This window comes from Sturnira hondurensis, unplaced genomic scaffold (assembly GCF_014824575.4).
Source record: "Sturnira hondurensis isolate 20B ecotype Veracruz unplaced genomic scaffold, ASM1482457v3 Scaffold0005791, whole genome shotgun sequence".
Classification (NCBI taxonomy): Eukaryota; Metazoa; Chordata; class Mammalia; order Chiroptera; family Phyllostomidae; genus Sturnira; species Sturnira hondurensis.
Window position 1 is genome coordinate 144,766 of NW_028078422.1, and position 19,914 is coordinate 164,679.

Here is a 19,914-nt window from a genome sequence, read left to right on the forward strand (position 1 = left end):
AGTAAGGAATTTGGACTTTGTCCCCAGCGTAGTGGGAAGCCATGAGTCCGTCTGCGGCAGCGGAGGTGCCATCCTGAGAGAGGCAGGAGAGAGTGTCAGAAGGATGCGGGACGGAACGCCCACCAGAGGACTTGGCTAAGTAGTCTTGAAGATTAGGGAGCCGGGGAAGTAAAGTTTTGGGAAGAGCTGGAGAACGACGGCAGCGAAAGGGTGGGCTGCGATCGCCCAGGCAACATACGCCGCGAGAAACTATTGGCTGGCCTTCAGTGGCGTCATCCTCCGCCCGCAGCGTACGCCTTCAGAACTCCGGGGGCGCGGCCTCCGCTCGTGGCTCAGCCCCGCCCTCCCAGAGAGCGGGTGAGGAGGAACGTGACCACCGCCTGTTTTGCTCTGCTATGGGGTCCAGGCCTGGTATAAAGGGTTTCAGAGAGCAGTGCTGACGATCTTGAAGCGAGGACAGTACCTGATTTGAAGGGAACAGTTCTGATATCTCCTTGACCCTAGAGACGTAGTCCCGCCCCCTGTAGAGTCGGAATCCTTTAAATGGTCCCGGGTGCCAGGGAAGGGAGGGCGGGTGGGCTGTCTTCTAGAAGCAGCGGGTGGCTCTGCCAAGCCAATCTGCGCCCCGCGGCGCTCAGGATTTCAGCCAATCGCGGCTCATGGCTCGGCTACGGGGCGGAGCTGGGTGAGCCCGAGGCCAGACCGAGAGGCCCCGGGGAAGCGAGCTCGGAGGGTCGCAAATCTTCGGACGCTTCTGACCGTAGTCGTTGTGAACCTAGTAGCTGAGGTGAGGGGTGGCTGCCCGGCTTGAGGCTTGCCCTGGGTCGGGGGAGGTGGAGGCGCTTCCCGAGAGTTGTGGAGGCAGAGTCTGGGTGGGAGTGGGGAGCGCAGATTCAGGGTTTGGGGACCGGGGACCGAATTCGAAATTCTGGACAGGCGGCGAAGTTGTTGGGCAGAATCTTCAAATGGAGGGAATTTGAAGCTAGGACCTGGGGTATTTGGAGAAGCAAAAGAACCAGGAAGAAACTTTTGGGGCAGGAAATCTGAAATTAAGACAATTCGGGTCTCCGACGGGTCGAATCCGGGGCTCTACTGTTCTGGACAAAAATGTGAGAGATTGGGGCTGGGATCTCGGGCATTCTAGAGACGCGAGAAAGCAGTCTTGGTTTCCCAGGCGCAGTGGCGGAGAGAGGGGGTGTCGGGGAGAGTTCCGTGTTTAGGTCTTCGATCCAGAGAGAGGTTTGGAGGGGGAGTCGAGAGGCGTTTGTAAAAGGGGAGAATAGGGGAAAGTTGAAGGGGAACGGTCTTCAAATTGAGATAACTAGCGTCCCGAACGGAGTGGATCGGAGAGCATTTGTAGTCTTTGAGCAATGAGTTGGGCCTGCGTCTCTGAGTGCGAGAGCAGTTTGGGGGAAAAATCCAGGACCTTGTGGGGTCCGAAGGATCAGGAGAAAGTAGTGTTGGAGCCGCAGTCCGAGGTGGGGGAGGGGTGTTCAGGGCGCGGAGCTCAGACTCGCCGCCCTGCGAGCAGTGGAGGGCGGGGCTCGGCAGGCACCGGCAGCTGGACCTCCGGGTTCCCTTCCCCCACCTGTCCCAGGCGTTTGTGCGCATGCCCTGAGGGAGGGTGGGGGAGGTTCTTCCTTGTGGTGAGCGGAGCTCTCCGGGGACTGCAGTACACGCTGAAGATCTTCGTGCGTACCTGGATAATGCTTTTAAGCCCACATTTCCCAGAGGCCCCTGCGCCTAATTGGGGTGTGCCTAGCTACTGAAGACTTCTATAGATCCATGCAGGGGCGGGGCTAGTAGAGGGCCAAGGTCTGATTGGATAGGTCGAGATGGGGTGGGGCTTGGCGTGAGTCAAGTTCTAGCAAGTTTTTCTATGGGGCCTCGCTTTGGGGTGAATGAGAAGGTAAGGCTTGTACAGAAGGAATGAGAAAGGCCCTTTCCTTGCTGTTGTGAGCAGTCCCGGTTAGGAAAAGAGCATGGACAGAAATATACTCTGAAAGAGGAGTCTCGTCAAATAGGTCCCCTAACAGGGCTCCAGATGGCTCGAGTATAGTAGATAATAAATAAAATTATTGAATGCATGAATGGCCACTAACTCTTGTTCAGTAAGCATTTCCTGTGTGATGAGGCCTGTGCATATTACACGTGGGGTCTCCTTGAGGATGTGGTGAGAATTTTTACAATCCCCATTTTACATATGAGGAAACCGAGGCCCGGAGAGGTAATGTTATCTCACTTCCCGGTATCACACAGCAGAGCAGTGTGAAAGGCAGAATTCAAATCGAGATTTCCCTGATTCCGGTCTAGGTCTCTGTGTTCTAACCCTGTCTTGTATGTGTCACATTTGAAGAAGTGAATACCATGGAAAGAATAGTTTTAAGGCTCAAAGGGACTTGGGATTCTCATCTTGCAGGTGAGGAAATTGAGTCTCAAAGAGGAAAACTCACTGTTCCAGGTGACCCAGGCGAATGAATGGGATTCAAACCCAGCTGTGTTCAGGTCTTCTTTTCTTAGTCACATACATTTACTCTCCTTCTTAGCCTTGTGGGATTTATACTCTCCCATTTTGTAGATGCAAAAACTGAAGTTCAGATCATTAAAAATCAACAACAACTGTACAGAGATTCAGGATTTGGGCTAGCCCTACTGTGTCTGACTTACACCCCTTTCTCTCCACAGGTCATCATGGTAGGAGGAGGCCTGAAGAGGAAACACTCGGACCTGGAGGAGGAAGAGGAGGATGAGAAGTGGGGCTGGGGTCCAGCAGGCTTGCGAAGCTACCAGCAAGCCCTGCTTCGCATCTCCCTCGACAAAGTCCATCGAAGCCTGGGCCCCCGAGCACCCAGCCTCCGGAGGCATGTCCTCATCCACAACACCCTCCAGCAGCTCCAGGCTGCGCTTTGCCTGGCTCCGGCACCTGCCCTGCCCCCTGAGCCCCTCTTCCTGGGTGAGGAGGACTTCTCCTTGTCTACTACCATCGGCTCCATTCTCAGGGAGCTGGAGACTTCCATGGATGAGACAGAGACCCCTCAGAATCCAGTGGCTCCCCAAAGCCCCCCAAATGAAATGCTGCCCCAGCCTGATCCAGTTTTCTTAGAAGCCCTGAGCTCTCGGTACCTGGGGGACTCAGGTCTGGATGACTTTTTCCTGGACATTGACACTTCCACAGTGGAGAAGGAGCCTGCACTGGCCCCAGCGGAGCCTCCTCACAACCTCTTCTGTGCCCCAGGGTCCTGGGAGTGGAATGAACTAGATCACATCATGGAAATAATTCTAGGATCCTAAAACTTTGGTAGTAGTGGGGGTGCTCCCTCCACGTCTCAGCCTCAGTGGGCTGGATCTTTACACTTGATCTTAGCCAGAAGGCTGAGAAGCGATTGGGCTGGATCTCTAGATGCAACTGTGTGTGTGTGTGTGTGTGTGTGTTTTGGTGGGGGCCTTAAGCCGAGGCTGGCCTCCTTTTCTCCCTTTTCAGGGTTCCACAAACTGTCTAGCATGTGTGCGTGTATCTGGTTACCACATCCTTCTGTGAAGGGGGGGTCTTCCTGAATTAATTTATCTGTTCCAAATGCCTTAATGGGACTGTTTCTGGGAGTCTGATTTCCCACTTCCACATTTCTTCTGCCTTCCCCTCCAGTTCCTACTCCTCTTGTGACCACCGGGGCCTCAGGGAAGATAAAGTGGCCCTGTCAAAGGATGACCGGGATATGTTGCCTGGTTGCTATGGAAACCCCAACTCTGCCTCTTGTGCCTGGAAGGAGTAGGGCCTACCCCCCTCCCCCCCCCAGGTTGAACCCCACCTCTTTGGCCGTACTCCAGTCCCAGCAGCCTCCTGATTCATATCCAGGCCGGACCACGTGCAATAGGGTGGAAACCAAACTGCTCCATGCCGCGTTATTTAAAAGAAAGGCAGGCTTTTGGTGGGTTGGGGGTGGGATGGGTGGTGGGGCTTGATTGTAATTATTTTTTTTAATAAAAATATTTTGGAAGGGATTGTGTTGCCTAGAGTTTGTAAACATCAGTGCGTCAATAGGAGGGACCTGGTAAGTTCCCTCCTTGAAGTTGGGGCAGATACACCACTAAAGTACTGTGTTCTTGTTAGAACACTGTTCTGCCTACTTTATTTGAATTAAGTCATTTAATCCTCACAACTGTAGAGAAGTAGCTACTATGATCATGTTTTATATAAAAGGAGCCTGAGGTTCAGAGAGGTGAAATCACTTCTTCGGAGTCACATAGGTGGTAGGAGTGAGAAGCAAGGAGCTAGGACTCAGATTCCATCTGCCTCCAGAGCCTAGTTCTTAACTGCTTGGTAATTTGGGCTCCACAACCACATGGGTAGGCACAGGAGTGAGAAACTGAGGCACATGAATTACGTGTCCGTGTTCTGGCACTTAAAAGGCAACCCTTTCGTTGTATGAAATGTGCTGCGGAGGCCCAGAGGAGAAAAATACCCTTGGCTAGGAAGCCAAGCCCAGGCTGAAGTTAGGGTTCTAAGGGTTTTTTGGTTTTTTTTGGAAGTTACAAGCCCAAGCTGGTGGGTGAGGGCAAAACAGAAGGGAGACCAGGGAAGACAAAACGGAACAACGATGATGCCCTGGCTGTACCTCCACAAAGCCTGAGGACAAGCAATGAGTGAGTTTACACAGCTTTAGGGACTTTTCTAGAAGGGTTGCAGGGAGGAACCACACTTTGACTAGTCCACAGGCAAGGGAAGGAGGGGAATTTTGCATGTGCTTTCTGGCTCAGAGCCATGATTCTCACCTAGAGAGGGGCATTACTTGTAAGTCTAAAAGCAGTGGGGTCACTAACAGGTGGCTGGCAATCATGAGAGGGGTCAAGAAGATCGCAAGAAGGCACATGATGTCCGCGTCTCGATGTGGATGCCCATTAGCTTGTGCTCTCCTCCTGTTCTACACTTCCAGTAACTTCTCATGTGGAATGAAGCCTCAACTTCACCAAAACCTGTAAGACCTGACAATCTTGCTGGTAACTAGCCCAGTTTAATCTCCCGCTTTCCCCTCCTTCCTCCACTTCCAGCCACATTGGTCTCCTTTCCCTCCACATTTATTTCTACCCTGGGGCCTTTGCACTTGCTGTTAACTTCCCAGGGGACACTTCTCGGGCCTTCCTTGTATTTCTTGATTCTCTTAGTAGCACCTACCCAGTCTCCAGTTATTTATTACCTGCTAGGGTCAGTCTCCTGGCCTATTGGAAATTGAGAGGAAGGGGTTTTGTTGGTCTTAGCCCAGGTGTATACCCTGTGCATGGTGCATAGGACTAGCCACAGTGCATAGGACTGTGCTTGGCACAGGCAGGCTTCCTATTATTGAAAAGTAACCTCCCAGCCTTGCTATGGCTGACCCTCCCTCCCACTTCTCTGAACTCATCACCCCAGCACTCCCTCGCTCCCGTGCTCCAGCCATATTATTCTCTGCTGTTCTTCAGCCACACCAGCATGTCTCAACCTGAAGACCTGGAGTAATACGTGCCTCACTGAGCAATCCTGCAAAGAGTGTCAAAGGGGGCCCGATGCGCACCAAGGATTCCAATAATTGCTCAGATTTATTGCGTGCCTACTGTGGGCCTTGCACTCTCCCAGGCACATGAGTAAAACACAGTTTCTGCTTTCCTAAAGCATCCGAGTAGGGGGAGGCTGAAATAAATACAAAGAATAAATACCATGCACAGTCTGTCAGGTGGTGGTGAATGTCCTAGAGAAAAAGCAGGAGTGTGATGGGGAGTATCAATATACAGACTAGAGAAGGTGTGAAAAGGTGCCATTTGAGTAAAAACCTACAGGGAACAGTCAGTGCAAAGGCCCTGAGGTCAGAGCATGATGGAGCGTTTGGGGGCCCTGGGGAGGTCCGTGTGTGTGGAGCAGAGTGAGCCAGGGGGAGAGAACTAGGAGTTGAGGTAAAAGAGTGAAGATGGGACAAACCATGTAGGGTCTGTGACAGTCCCACAGGAAGGACCTGCGCTCTACCTACCCTGAGTGAACACAGGGGGAACCAGATTTCAGATCTGCCTCACTTTAAAAAAAAAAGTTTTAGTGAGAGGGGAAGGGAGGGAGAAAGAGAGGAAGAGAAATATCCATGTGTGGTTGCCTCTGGCACGCCCCCTACTGGGGACCTGGCTCACAACCCAGGCACGTGCCCTGCCTGGCACTGGAACCAGAGACCCTTTGGTTCGCAGGCCGGCACTCAAGCTACTAAGCCACCCGACTCAGTTTTAAGTGGGCTCCCTTTAACCGTTCTGAAGATAACCACAGTAAGGTGGCTTACTGTGAAGCACAGTATGAGAAGCACTCCCACTTTACAGAAGAACAAACTGAGTCTCAGTAGCTCAGCTCCTGCCCTGCTATAGGACTGGACGGAGAAGTGAAGAGGCTGACCCCGCAGAGGGAACAGGGTCCCGAAGGGCAGAGTTCAAGTTCGCCAAAGTGCCCTCCCCCGCCATCCCTCGGTTGGGGGTGGGCCTTGGCCACCTGGGGCGTGGCCAGGGAAGCCAAGTCTCTAACCCCCACCCTCCGCCAGGGGTTGGGCCTCGGCGGGATATCCAGAACCGGCGGCATCCTGGAGCCGCTAGGCGCCTCCTCTCTCCCTGGAGGCCGGGTGGGGCGGCTGCCTAGGGCGGGGCCCTCTCCCGCCCCTCCTCCCTCCCCCGCGGGCGGAGGCTCCTCCCTAGGCGTGCTGGGCCCGGTGGCTTCGCTTCTGGTTTCGTTTCAACCGGCAAGATCTCTTTCCTACTCCCTTCCCCCAGCCCCCTGAATTCCTAGCTCTTTCTCCACACTCTGATCTCAGCTTCAAAGTCGCCTCCTCAGTGAGGCTCTCGGGGCCACCGCTGCAGACACCTGTCCCCAAGCCTCTCTATTAACCCCATCCTATTTGATTTTCTTCCAGTCATTGAACAGAAGCAGAGATTATTTTAGGCGTGTATTCACCGTCCTGGGTCTTCTCATCCTACTCAGAATGAAAAACAAAGGCCCACGGAGTGCTCTGAAGGGCTTGAAAACCCCTCTGACCTCCTCCAGGCGGCGTGCAAGCCAGCTACGCAGGCCGCGCTGCCTGACCTCTGGCGACCACAGTTTTTCAGTCTTCGCACCGGCCCTTCCCTCTGGCTGGGACATCCGTCCAACAGAGCCTTGCTAACACTCTCATTTCACCAGGTCTCTACTCCACGTCACCTCTTTTCATATTTCTTTTCTCTCTCCAACCCCTAACCCCTTAGGGTTAGGACCCCTAAGAAGCGAGAGCATGTGAGGCTTATTCAGTGCTGTACCTCCATCATCTATAACAGTGCTCACCACATAGTAGGTGCTTAATAAAAACATGTTCATCAAATAACGCCTGTGAGCTTTTCTTTATTTAGTGTTTGACCTGAAGACTCTTCCTTCTTCCCGGCCCACAAGGATAGGCTGTGGGAAGGTTACATGAATTTGCCTAGCATGGGCCAGGTTCTAATGAGCATTTTACCTTCTTCTTACTATGAAAAAATTCAAGCATATAGAAAAACATTTTAAGTGCGTATTCAGAGCACTTGAATACCCTTCGATCTAGATTTAATTGTTAACACTTGGTTTTCTTTATCTGCATACGTACAAGTATACACGCACACTTTTTTTCCCTTTTGCACTGGTGAGTAAATTGCAGACATCCTGACGTTCTACCCGTAATAGCTCAACAGCCATTTCTTAAGATTAAGGACACTCAGCTACAATCCACAATACTATTCCACATCTAAGGAAATTCCATAATACCATGTACTATCAATATTCACATTTCCCCAATTTTCCTAAAAAATATCTTTTATAATTGTTTCCCTCCCTCACCAAATCAGGATTTAGTGAAGGTTCAGACACTTATTTGGTTGTAATAAGCAAATTATGTAGAAGCTCTTTATCTGGCACAACCTCCCCCGGCCTCACGAATCCCTTTTGGTGTTTTCTTAAAATTGAATCTTTGGTGGAACAGCCAGTGGTGCTATAGATGTCTCACGTTCTTCACTGTCTGATGATGCTGGTGTCTAGTATGTTCCTGTTTCTCAGAAGCTGAAGTTCAGGATGGATGAGGTTCAGTGTGCACGACTGACTTACCAGGGAGACTCCACAGAGAGTGTAGTGTACTCTCCGTGCAGCGGATCCGGAGGCACCAGCGTCGGGGCGTCCCGCTGTGGTGGAGGCAGAGTTTCATCACCTGCTTCCAGTGGCGAGCAACACACCTCCACAGCATGAAAAGGCACTTCCTCCTCTGCAGTTAGCAAGGAACCCGGGGGAGGGGGGGGGGGAGGTACTTTGGCGCCTGTCCAGACCCTGTTCCCCACTCCCCTTCCCCGTGGGTAATTGTTGCCAGGATCAACTAATAGAGTTGGTATTTTAAATTTTTTATTTTTGAATTACAGTTGAAATTCAATGTTGTCTATTTGTTTTTTCAAATTATAATTTATTCATGATGCTATTACAGTTGTCCTGAATTTTCCCTCTTTGCCCCCCTCCACCCAGCATCCTCTCCACTCTCTCAGGCAATCCCCCCACGATTGTTCATGTCTGTGGGTCTTGTATAAGTTCTTTGGCTACTCCATTTCCTATCCTGGACTTTACATCCCCACGGCTATTCTGTAACTACCTCTTTGTACTTCTTAACTCGCTCACTTCTTCACCCATTCTCCCCCACTCGATGTTACATTATTTCGAATGCACGACACAGTGATTATGTGTGTATATACCTTACAAAGTTGTCACCACAATAGGTGTAGTATCCATCTGACTTCATACAGAATGATTACAGTATTACTGACTATATTCCTTATGTTGTACTTTACATCCTGTGACTTATTTTATAACTGGCAGTTTGTACTTCCTAGTTCCCTTTACCTTTTCCGCTCATCCTACCCACCTCCCTTCTGGCAATCATCAGTTTGTTCTCTGTGTCTGTGGATTTGTCTCTGTTTTGTTTTCATTGTTTTGCTTTGAGATTTCACATGTAAGTGAAATCATACGGTATTTGTTTTTCTCTGACTTATTTTACTTAGCACAATGGCCTGTACATCCACCGATATTATTGCAAACCACAAGCTTTCACGTTTTCAATAGTTAAGTAACATTCCATTGCATATATTGAGACAGGCAACAAAACTCAGAGCGTGATGGTTCACCAGATATTAATGATCCAATAACTTGTGCTGGTGTTTTAGACCTTATGATGCGAGTATGTTCTGTACTGGTACTAATGTCAAATATAACTTTTTAAACTTATTTATTTTTAAAGAGAGGGGAGGGGAGGGAGGAAGAGAGGGAGAGAAACATCAATGTGCGGCTACCTCTTGTAGGCCCCCAACTGGGGACCTGGCCTGCAACCCAGGCATGTGCCCTGACTGGGACTCGAACTGGTGACCCTTTGGTTCTCAGGCCAGCGCTCATTCCTCTGAGGCACACCAGCCAGGGCTGTCTAATACAGTTTCATATTCACAAACATACCTGCTACCCAGAGACAAGTATTAATTTAATCCATATGAACTATTGACCCATCTTGGGATTGCAACATAGATACTCCTAAATCCGTGTTTAGACTTTTAAGTTTTTAACTTATTTCTGGACAATTAACATGTTTATAAACCTCTTGATTTCTAGCAACATATAGAAATCATCTGCTGTTAAAAGCCCTTCACGAGTTCCACTCACTGTTGGTCATTGCTGGCATTCTGTCACTAGAGAATACACAGTAATACCCGATACGCTGCAAACTTTCATGACCGGCTGAACTTTAACAAATTGGTTCGTTAGTTATATTTCATGAATGTAAATTTGTGTCCAAGTTCACTTAGTGTCAAGAGCTAAAATGTGAACCTACCTTTCTTTTATTAGTGGGTCATAACTAAAAATAAAGATTTTATTTTTATACTTAAAGAAAAAAATGATCCAGTGTTTTTCATAATAAAGGCCCATAAGACTTTCTATTTACCTGCCCTTCCCTTTTGGAAAAATTCAGCCTCAATTCACACCCTCATAGTATGGAATTACCCCATACTGCCAAAGGTTCACCATTTCAGTAACTTGACTTGGATAATGAAACTTTGTGACAATGGGCCTTCCTAGTGCTGTGAGATCACCCTACCAGACCAAAAGACTGGTCATCTGTGGCATCCTTCAGCTTGATTTATGACCACATTGGGGATGAATTGGGAATTGGGAATGAATAAGGGGCCACATTACATGTGGAATCCAACGAACACAATAAACCAATGAACACAATAGCAAGAGAAGCTTAGATACAGGAAACAGACAGCAGGTGGAAGGAAGGGTGAGGGAATGGGATGAAAGATAGTGAAGGAATTCACTGAAGGCCACAGCAACCCATGGACACTGACAACAATATGGGGACTGATTTAAGGAGAGAGAGGATGGTGGAGAAAGGGAGAAAAAAGGGGAATGACTGTAACAGGATACATAATAAAAATAAATAAATATTTTTAAAAATGAAAAAAACCTAACAGGGTCTGTGTAAATCTGACAAAGTTCAGTGACAGAATGTGACCTCACAGGGTGATCTGAAGATAAATTCCTAAGTGGCCAGGTCGTGGTGGGTAGTCACATCCCAGGACTATGAGAGGATCGTTTTTGCCTTAGACATACCCTACACATTGTTTCTGTGCATTTTGGTTCATGTGTCTTTGAAAGGCACCTTTTTCAGACCGCTCTGAAGTACATTGTTTCTGTGCATTTTGGTTAATGTGTCTTTGAAAGGCACCTTTTTCAGACCCCTCCGAAGTGTAACGTCCCTCAAGAGAGCACCTTGTTGAATATCCTCTAATCCAACCCCTTCCTTGCTTCCTCCCGCCTTCACAGAATCTTCCTCATGTTGCCTCCTTACTCCTAAATGCATAAAAGAAATGGCAAACTGTCATTCCCTGGAGGATTTAAGATCTTGCTTCCTGGCATATGTCCTCAGTTTGGCTCAAATAAACTCATAAAAATTCTCCACAGGTTTGCATGTTCCTGTGCTGACGATAGATACCACATCCTCTTTATCCACTTGTCTGTCGAAGGACACCTGGATTGCTTCCATATCTTGGTAACTGTAAAAAATGCTACATAGTATAGTTACCATATTTGGAAGCTTGCTTTGGCCAGGAGTGCTATTCACAACTAACAGCTCTTCGCACAGCTCCAGAAGAATTAGCAAATGAGCTACTTGCAGTTAAGTCCCACTGTCAGTTCCTCTGACAAGTATTAAACTCCTGTCTACCTACACACCACCCCGAGTGTCCTCCGCTTGAACTAAGTGCCCGTCCTATTATCGCAACAGCTATAACTACTAATAAAAGGACATGCACATCACGCTGAGCATTTTACACAAATTGTTCCATTTAATCCTCAAACAATTCTCTGCCCAAAGCTATTTCGCTCATTTTAACAAACATGCGGAAACTGAGACTGAGGAATTAAAACCTTTGCCCAAGGACACACAGCTACTTAGAGAATGGAGCCTAGTACGTGACTACGGTAGCATTCCCCCCTCCCCCCACTCCTGCCTTTCGACTCACAATTAATTACATCCACTGGCATTTACCAAATCTAGTATAGGGTTCTTATAAATACTACGTTATTTTAATTTTCCTAACTCAAGAGGTAAGCAAGAAGATCCCCATGTAACAGACTTCACGTGGCTCAGACAGCCCAAGCATTTTTCCAAGGTCACACATCGAGTGCGAGTCAAAAATCTGAACCCAGGCTTATGTGGCCTAGAGTGTAGAGTCCCATTTGGGCTAGGTGCGTAAGAAACTAAACTGCTGGGTTTGACAGATGCATGGGTAAGTATGAGGGGCCGGCACCTTCAGAGACAATAAAACCCCACCCCACCACTGTCAGGGCCACTAGACACCCACCTTTTCCCCCTCCCTTCACGCAGCCGCTAGGGCATGCGCCCTGAAGCCAACCTCCTCTCCCTTCGAACACGCCCACAGGCACCGCCCATCACCGTCCAGGGCCAATCTCTGGGTTGGAGGCGGTCCGCCAGGGGAGTGGGCGGTGGTTAAGAGGAGTCAAAAGCTTGGAGTCGTGCGCCGAAGTCAGAACTGCGTTTCCCCACTCAGGAGCTGGTTGCCGAAGGAGAGGGAGCGAGCGATGCTGCTGCCGTCGCTTCCTGATTGGCTGCGAGTGGCTCCCTTTTCGTCCTGATTGGCAGCTGTTGAGCTGGGTATGTACATGAAGGGAAGGGGCCTAGGTAGGGACTGAGGGGTACCGGTGGCGGGGGCTTTTGGCAGGTTCGATCCCCGGGTCCGGCAGGTGTGCGCCGGGGCTGCCCGGGATCGAGAGGTGCTGGCTTCTAAAATGCCGCCGGCCTCGGCCGGGTCGGGTGAATCACGCCGCTGCCCAAGAAGGGGGCGGAGGCGCCGGCTCCATGGCTCCGGCTGCGTGACTCACCCGCCCCCGCCGCTTCGGGAGGAGCCGCCTCCACTGCCTTCCGGTAGCGAGTGGAGGCCGAGAGAGCAGAACAGCCCACCCGGGATCCTGGCCTGCAGGGCCTCGGGCGGCAGGCAGTAACCACTGCTAGAACCAGGGGTGGTGTGAAGGGTCCCGGGGTCTAGGAGCTGCAATCTCCGGAGAAAGGCCCGCCTGGCGCCGCTAGGGGGCGCAGGGACCGGGGGGGGGGCGGAGTTGGGGTAAGGGGCTGAATTCCTGCGGTTTTGGACTCCTCAGTCCTCGGGAAAGGAGACGAAGTACTAGTTCTTATTAATGGGAAGAGTTAAGGTCCTTCTGGGCAAGAAAGAGCTCAGGGACTGGACCCTGTCGGCTGCCTGGCTCAAAAAGCAGCTTGGTCCTCGGGTCCCGAACTCCAAGGACCACCCGCCTCCGGGGAAATTGTGGGTCCTCATACTTCTCCCCGTGCCCATCAGGATTTCCTGGCAAGCTTTGTCCACCCTGCCTCCCAAATAAATCGTAAACCGACCAACTTCCTTCCATCTCCATTACCCCCTTGTACTCCAAGCCACCGTCATCGCCCTCCCCAAAGAGCGCAGTAGCCTCTGAATGGGTCTCTTCCTCCTTCTCTCCGCACCCCTTATCTTACTCGAAGTAGCTAAGGGGCAGCTTCTGGAAACCTACTCAATTCACACTACCACTCTCCTCCCTGCTCAGAATCCCTCAGTGACTTTCTACCACACTCACAATAAAATCCAAACTCCTCGCCTCTGCTTACTCTTCACCTCCTGCCACCTTCCGCCCCTCCCCCCTCTCCTGCTCTCGTCATTTCTGTGTGCTGACCACACTGGTATAATTGACAATATACTGGCCTTTTTTTTTTTTTTTTCAGTTCAGGTTCATCCTGTCTCCGGGTCTGTCTTTGCCTTTGCTGTTGTTCCCTCTTCCCGGATTGCTTTCCCCCTGGTTATTCAGAGATGGACTCCTCATGCTTGAGGGCTCAGCTCAAATGTCACCTCCTCAGAGAAGCCCTTCCTGATGACTCCCAGGAAATACTAAAATACTCTTAGTATTTTTCTAGCACCATCTGTGCATTTCCTGTATGTTATTGTCTGATGCATGGTATTGAATAAATATTAAATTGAACTATGTGAAACAGCTGCTTTTGAAGGTAAAAAAAGGGGGGGTTGAATATTGAACATTTCATATGATTCATTCGTGAAATACATTATAATAGTTATTAATAATACTACTTCTTAATAAGAGAAATTGCTATGTACCAGGCACTGTTGTAATGTTGGGTTTTTTTTTTCTGTTATCTCATACATTCCTTGAATCAACTCTAGGAAGTAGACACTATTACCATTCATATCTTAAGGGTTCCCCAAGAAAACCTTGGCTCAGAGAAGTTAAAGGACTTTCCCAAGATCACACAGACAGCAGTTGTCAGAGCCAGGGTTTGGACTTAACATTGACTTTCCATAACTCAGTGACTCCTCCCTCCTCACAGATGATGCTGAGCAAAGGCCTGAAGCGCAAGCGGGAGGAGGAGGAGGAGGTGGAGGAGGAGGAAAAGGAAGCCCTGGCAGTGGACACCTGGTGGCTGGATCCTGGTCACCCAGCAGTGGCACAGGCACCCTCAGCCGTGGCCTCCAGTTCTCTCTTTGACCTTTCAGTGCTCAAACTCCACCACAGCCTGCGGCAGAGTGAGCCAGACCTGCGGCACCTGGTGCTGGTAGTGAACACGCTGCGGCGCATCCAGGCATCCATGGCACCCACAGCTGCCCTGCCACCTGTGCCCAGCCCGCCTGCAGCCCCTGGCGTGGCTGACAGCCTGCTGGCCAGCTCAGATGCTGCCCTCTCAGCCTCTATGGCCAGTCTCCTGGAGGACCTCAGCCATATTGAGGGCTTGAGCCAGGCCCCCCAGCCCCTGCCAGACGAGGGGCCTCCTGGTCGCCCCACTGGGGGAGCCCCACCCAGCCTGGGTACCTTGGACTTGCTGGGCCCAGCCACCAGCTGCCTGCTAGACGATGGGTTCGAGGGCCTGTTTGAAGACATCGACACCTCCATGTATGACAGTGAACTTTGGGCGCCAGACTCTGAGGGCCTCAAACCTGTCCCTGAAGATGGGTCAGGCAAGGAGGAAGCTCCAGAGCTTGACGAGGCTGAGCTGGACTACCTCATGGACGTGCTGGTGGGCACACAGGCACTGGAGCGGCCGCCGGAGCCAGGGCGCTGACCCCGGGGGCTGGGAGGGTTGTCTGGCGACTAAACAGTTGGTGGCTAAACCAATTCTCCTTGGAAGACACAGCTGGCTCTCCTAGAACAGAGATGGGGGGCTTCTGAGAGACAGAGTCAGTCCCCGGCAGCTTCACCTCCACCTCCACCCTCTTGTCTCAGGCTGATGGGAGGGGTCTGGGGTGGACCCTCGTGATGGAATGACAGGGCCTGGTGGCTGGATTGTGATTGGACCAGGCCTAGTGCTAGACTGACTCCCCTGAGGTCATAACCTGGATGTGGCTCTCCCTGATGTGGGAAGGGACCCCAACCAGTTTTTGAAATTAAAAAAAAAAAAAAAAACGGCCCTAGGAAGTCTCAAGTCTGTATTCTTTGTGTCTGGGCTAAGGCAAGGGTGAGGGAATAACCTCTAACATTAATTGAGCACGGACTGTGTACCTGGCACAGGCACAGCTCTAAGCCTTTAACATGTGTTAAGTCATTTAATCCTCATAATGAGGTGGGCATTTCTGTTATCCCCATTGTATAACTGAGAAAACTGAGGCTCCAGGAAGTCATCACCTGAGGAGGTGGGTTTCAAACTATGAACTTGACCATTTTATTGGTCTAGAAGTGGACCAGTTAGGTCTGATGACGGGCCCTCTAGAAAACTTCCAGAAAGGTGCCCAGCCAGCTTTCCCTGGTGTGCCTGTCACAGTAGTGGTGGTGGGGGAGGCGCCCCGGGCCACTTTTTCATAAGGAAATGTAGTCCTTACCTGTGTGTCTTGGGGGTTGTTGGGGACAAAAGGGAGCTTTCAGAATGAGCCAGGAATAAAAGCTCAAAGCTGGGGGCTGGATGGAGCCTCTCCAAAGAGCACTGGGAGGCAGCTCTCCAGGAAAATGGTGTCAGGAGGGGAGACTCAGCAACTTTTAACAAAATTCCAGGTCTCAAATCTCAAACTGGGCAGGAAAGAATGATTTTCTTCTAGAAGAAATCCAGGCCCCAGCGAGCTGAGGCCACCTGCCTTGCCTGCCTGTGTGACAGGGCCGCCTGGCCTGAGTGCCGGGTGTCTGCACTGCCCGCCGCCCCCGCGGTCCAGCCGCATTCCTGGCCCCACTGGGAGGGGCTGCACACTCAGAGCCCTGGCACGGGACCCAGGCGGCGTCCTTCCTGGCGGCTGTGGGGGCAGGGCAGTGCTCGAGGTGTGGGCGGGAGGGGCAGGGGGAGGAGCAGAGGGCCTGACTGTGACTTAAGGGGCTGGCTGGGCCTCGAACGGGTAAAACACCCGGTGAAACACCGGCAAAGGGTAACCAGGATCGCTGAGCACCAGCGCAGGTCCTCTGGCTGGTAGCTTCTGGGAGGCCGAAGCGGGGAGGCAACTGGGGGAGACCGGCAGCTTCAGGCCGGGAAGGGGCGGGCGGAGTGGAGCTTCCTGAAGCGGCAGAGGAAGTCGTGCCCATTTCTGGAAGTGGATGAGGCGACCCGGGAGGGGAGTGGAAATGGTCCGAAGGGAGATGGTGCCCAGGCTGAAAGGCTTCCGGGTGTCTGACTCCTGCCCCTGCGCAACGGGACTCAGACTCAGTTTCGACCCACACCTAGGCCTTGGGACTTTAGGCAGAGCTCAGCAATGCCCCCTGGTGCCCAGTCTGGGCGTCTGTGATGGCCCTGCCTCGGATTTTCTGGAGATCTGTCCAGTGGTTCAGGAGTCGCCCTGCCAGCAATGCCCTCTGTTTACAAAACCCCAGGGGCCTGTTCCTAACGTCTCCATGTGCCAACTTGGAAAATAATCTGTGGTACCTCCTGATGCAGACAGTCAACCCATCTGTCAGTGATTCTCCCATCTGCCCCAGTGCCTGCTTGGCCAGCGATGTCCCTCTCCCCAGAGCCTCTGGGTATAGTTGCAAAGGTTGTGCCCTGCATATATAGGCTTCATATTTAAGAGACTATCACAAATGTCTCGGGCACCATGTATTTATATATTTGCTATGACAGTTTCCCAGCAGGTGGAGATCAAGCACCTTGAGGAAGGGGCATGTCTTTTGTACAAAAGCGCTATGTGGGTTAGATCAGCCCTGGTCCCATGACCCTGGTGCCCTAGGGGTTATGAACAGCTCAGGCAGGAGGACCTGCCCCCCACTTCCCAAGTCTGACCTCCGGATGATTGTCCAGGCTCCCTGGTTCTGGGGTGCCCCTCCGCCCTCAGGCTCAACCCCGGGAGGCCGCACCACCCCAGCCAGCAGATTCCAGGGCCCACACCATTCCTTGCTGAGCCGCCAGCCCTGGCGCTGCTGCTGCCGCCTTTCACAGGGCCTCTGTGTGTTCCCACAGCACTGCCCAGGCCAGTTCCCCTCCAGGGACATCCACAGTGACCCCCACGATACGCGTGTTTCTTCTCTGTCCTTGGCCGTCTTCTCCTCCCTTCCTTCCTCCTTACCCCCTTCTTTCCTTCTCTCATTCAGCGAAGATTTATGACTACCTACTTAGGGGCCTGGCACTGCCTAACCACATCACTGCCCTGCTGCAGGCCCTCAGCTTTTATCCCAGTCCTTTGGGATCTGAAGTGACTCTAGGCAAAGTGTTTAACTTTTCTGGGTTTTAGGGTCCTCATCTCTAAGCTGGGACAGTAACAGTACCTACCTCAAAGGGTCGTTGTTCTGAGGGAAGAATGTTCTAGGAAGACGGAACAGCATGAGCAAGAATTTGCAGGTTAGCTACCCCACCGCCTTTTCAGGGACCTGTATGCGGCTGAGTTTGACGGGAATGAGGGGGAAAGAGGTAAGATCAGTGACGGGTGGAGGGATGGGCAGGGGACCAAGGTGTTTGATGAGGGACTTCACCCTCAAGGCTTTAGGGTAAAGGTATCTAGAAGTAAAGGGATCTCTCTGGCTGCCACGTGGACATGGTGGTGAGATGAGATTGGAGGCCTGGGGACAGGAGGGGAGAGACACTGGAGAGGACAGGCTGTGGGACTGATAAGCTGTGACTGAGGAGGAGCCTAGGATGAGACTTAGGGCTCTAGCCAGGGGACTGGGGGATGGTGGGGCCACTCTGGAATGATGACCAGGAGGAGAAGCAGGTCTGAGGTTGACACCAAGGCCAGAGAGGGACACGAGTGCAAGGCATCCACGCAGCTGGGCCCGAGGTTGGAGCTCAGATCAGAGGGCCAGGGCCGGAGCAGGCGTTAGGGACAGAGGTGAGGGAGAAAACCGTTTCCCCTGGCTGTACTGGGTGGGACCTGGCTCAGGCTCAACTCAGACTGGGTGGGGAAAGGGTGGTCCCTGAGCAGAAGCTTCCACCTCCTTCCCCAGGGCTGCAGGATGTCCTGTGTTTACTGAAGTGGCCTTGGCCAGAGCCGGGACACTGGTGCCAACCCCTAAACTTAACTTCCCGTGGCCACACCCTCTTGGCCAAGGGAAAGCAAGAGACGAAGAGAAAGAAATAGACACAGAGAGAATGAGCAGAGATGCAGAGAAACAGGGAGAAACAGGCACAGAGGGGCACGCCGAGAGGGAGACGTATCATTCATGACAAAAAACACTGTAAACTAGGGAAAGGAGCGTCCTTTACCTGCTCAAGGGCAGCTACACAAAATCGACAGCTAACAGCTTACTTAATGGCAAAAGACTGAATGCTTGGTGCCCTGAGACGGGAAGATGTAAGGGTCTCATCTGCCCTCTGAGACCCAGAGAGAGACAAGGTAGCACACGCCAGACTCCTTTGTCTGCCTGACTCTGGGCGGCCAGGGCAGGTTTTCTCCCCAACTGCGCTTGTCCCGAAGTCGGACTCTTTCCACCCTGAACCCTTAAAACTCAGCCCTGACTCTGTCCCTCCTGTAGGTACCCGGGGCTCTCAGGACAAGGTTTCAGCCCCTCCTCGTGGCCTGCGGAACATGGACCGTCCTCTCAGCGTTCCCTCAGCGTCCCCTCAGCGTCCCCTCATGCTCTCACATTCACCAGTTTCTCAAAAGAGCCCTCTGCACACGGGCGGTTCCCTCTACCTGAAACCCACGTATCTACTACCTGCAGCCTTGCCTGAATTCCGATGTGTGCTTCAGATGCCGGCTCAAATGTCACTTCCTCCAGGAAGCCCTTTCTGATAGTACCAGAATGCCGAGCCCCTCCCGTAGGTCAGAATCTGTCTTTCACATTGCTTAGCTCAGAATGTGATAAGATAATCATTCAGAAGTGATTCCGTTGATCACTTCTTTAGTGCCTACCCCCTTTCAATGGTGAGTCTTGTGAGGGCACAGTCACGGCTGTGTCCCCAGTGCTGCTTGGCCCAGAGATGGACACAGAGGAGGTGCCTGCGAATAGCTGTGAATAAATGTGTAAATCAGACAGCTATGCTAAGGAAGGAGCATGCTTGCCCTGGGGACACGCCCATGATTAAGGACACAGTTCTCAGCTTCTGGACATTTCCTATGTACTGATCTCTCTTTGGACTGGGGTGCTTTGCACAGGCTGTTCCTTGTGCTCGTAAAATGGTTACCCTTCCTCTTCGCTCTCCTAGTTCCTATGACTCATTCAGGTCTCAGCTCACACATCCCTTCCTCCAGGAAGGCTTCCCTGACCTCCCTTCCTAGGCTGAAGCAAGCACCTTTCCGGGTCCCCCATCAAGGCCCCGATTGGACTCTCTGCCTGGGAGTTCCCATCGCAACCCTGGCTATTCTGGGTCCGTCTCCTTGTTGTAATTTGAACTCAGCGAAATCAGGCCCAGCTGCCTCGATTGCGCGGTGCCCCCAGCACACTCAGCACGGGGCTGGGCGCACCACCAGGTGCTCGCTGCCTGCTGATGTTGGGGAAAAGGCTGCCCTCTTCTTCTCTGTGGCACTTTGCCTGTGTCTGTCCCTCCACCCGAAGCCCCTTCATCATCTTTTTACCTGGCTCCTTCCTCTCACTCCGTCAGTTTGACTTTGGATGACTCCCCCTCCAGGGACCTTCCTGAGCCCGCCCCTCAGCCCCACAGTGAATTTAGGTCCGTCAGTGTCCCTAGTGCCCAGCAAAGGGCCTGCCATCACGGGCTTGTGAATGTTTTTCGAATGAGCACACGAACAGACGAATATTTGAATGAGTCAGTGAGTGAGAGGGAGAGAGACGGCCATGGGGTGAGGGTCTCCTGAGGCCCATCAGCAGCCCTAACCACGCTGTCCCTTCCGTTCCTCCGGGGACGAGGGTTCTGGCTGGGTTCCGGCCGCACCCCAACCCTTGCTGGCTGCCAGGCCTGGAAGAGTTTTCCCAGAGCTCAGCACATTCCTGCCTTCTCCAGCGGTTGA

General features: G+C 51.9%; 2 protein-coding genes across 2 annotated transcripts; both read left to right on the forward strand.

Moving 5' to 3' along the window:
• Nucleotides 1-598: 598 nt before the first annotated feature.
• Nucleotides 599-3,984, forward strand: SERTAD3 (SERTA domain containing 3). The gene is made up of 2 exons (XM_037047449.1): nucleotides 599-787; nucleotides 2,686-3,984. Exon 2 carries the CDS (start codon nucleotides 2,692-2,694, stop codon nucleotides 3,289-3,291), a length of 600 nt encoding a protein of 199 aa, XP_036903344.1. The 5' UTR covers nucleotides 599-787; nucleotides 2,686-2,691; the 3' UTR covers nucleotides 3,292-3,984.
• An 8,051-nt stretch (nucleotides 3,985-12,035) lies between these two features.
• SERTAD1 (SERTA domain containing 1) lies at nucleotides 12,036-15,005 on the forward strand. The gene is made up of 2 exons (XM_037047451.1): nucleotides 12,036-12,200; nucleotides 13,935-15,005. The coding sequence occupies exon 2, from the start codon at nucleotides 13,935-13,937 to the stop codon at nucleotides 14,661-14,663; it is 729 nt and encodes a 242-aa protein (XP_036903346.1). The 5' UTR covers nucleotides 12,036-12,200; the 3' UTR covers nucleotides 14,664-15,005.
• The last annotated feature ends 4,909 nt before the right edge of the window (nucleotides 15,006-19,914 follow it).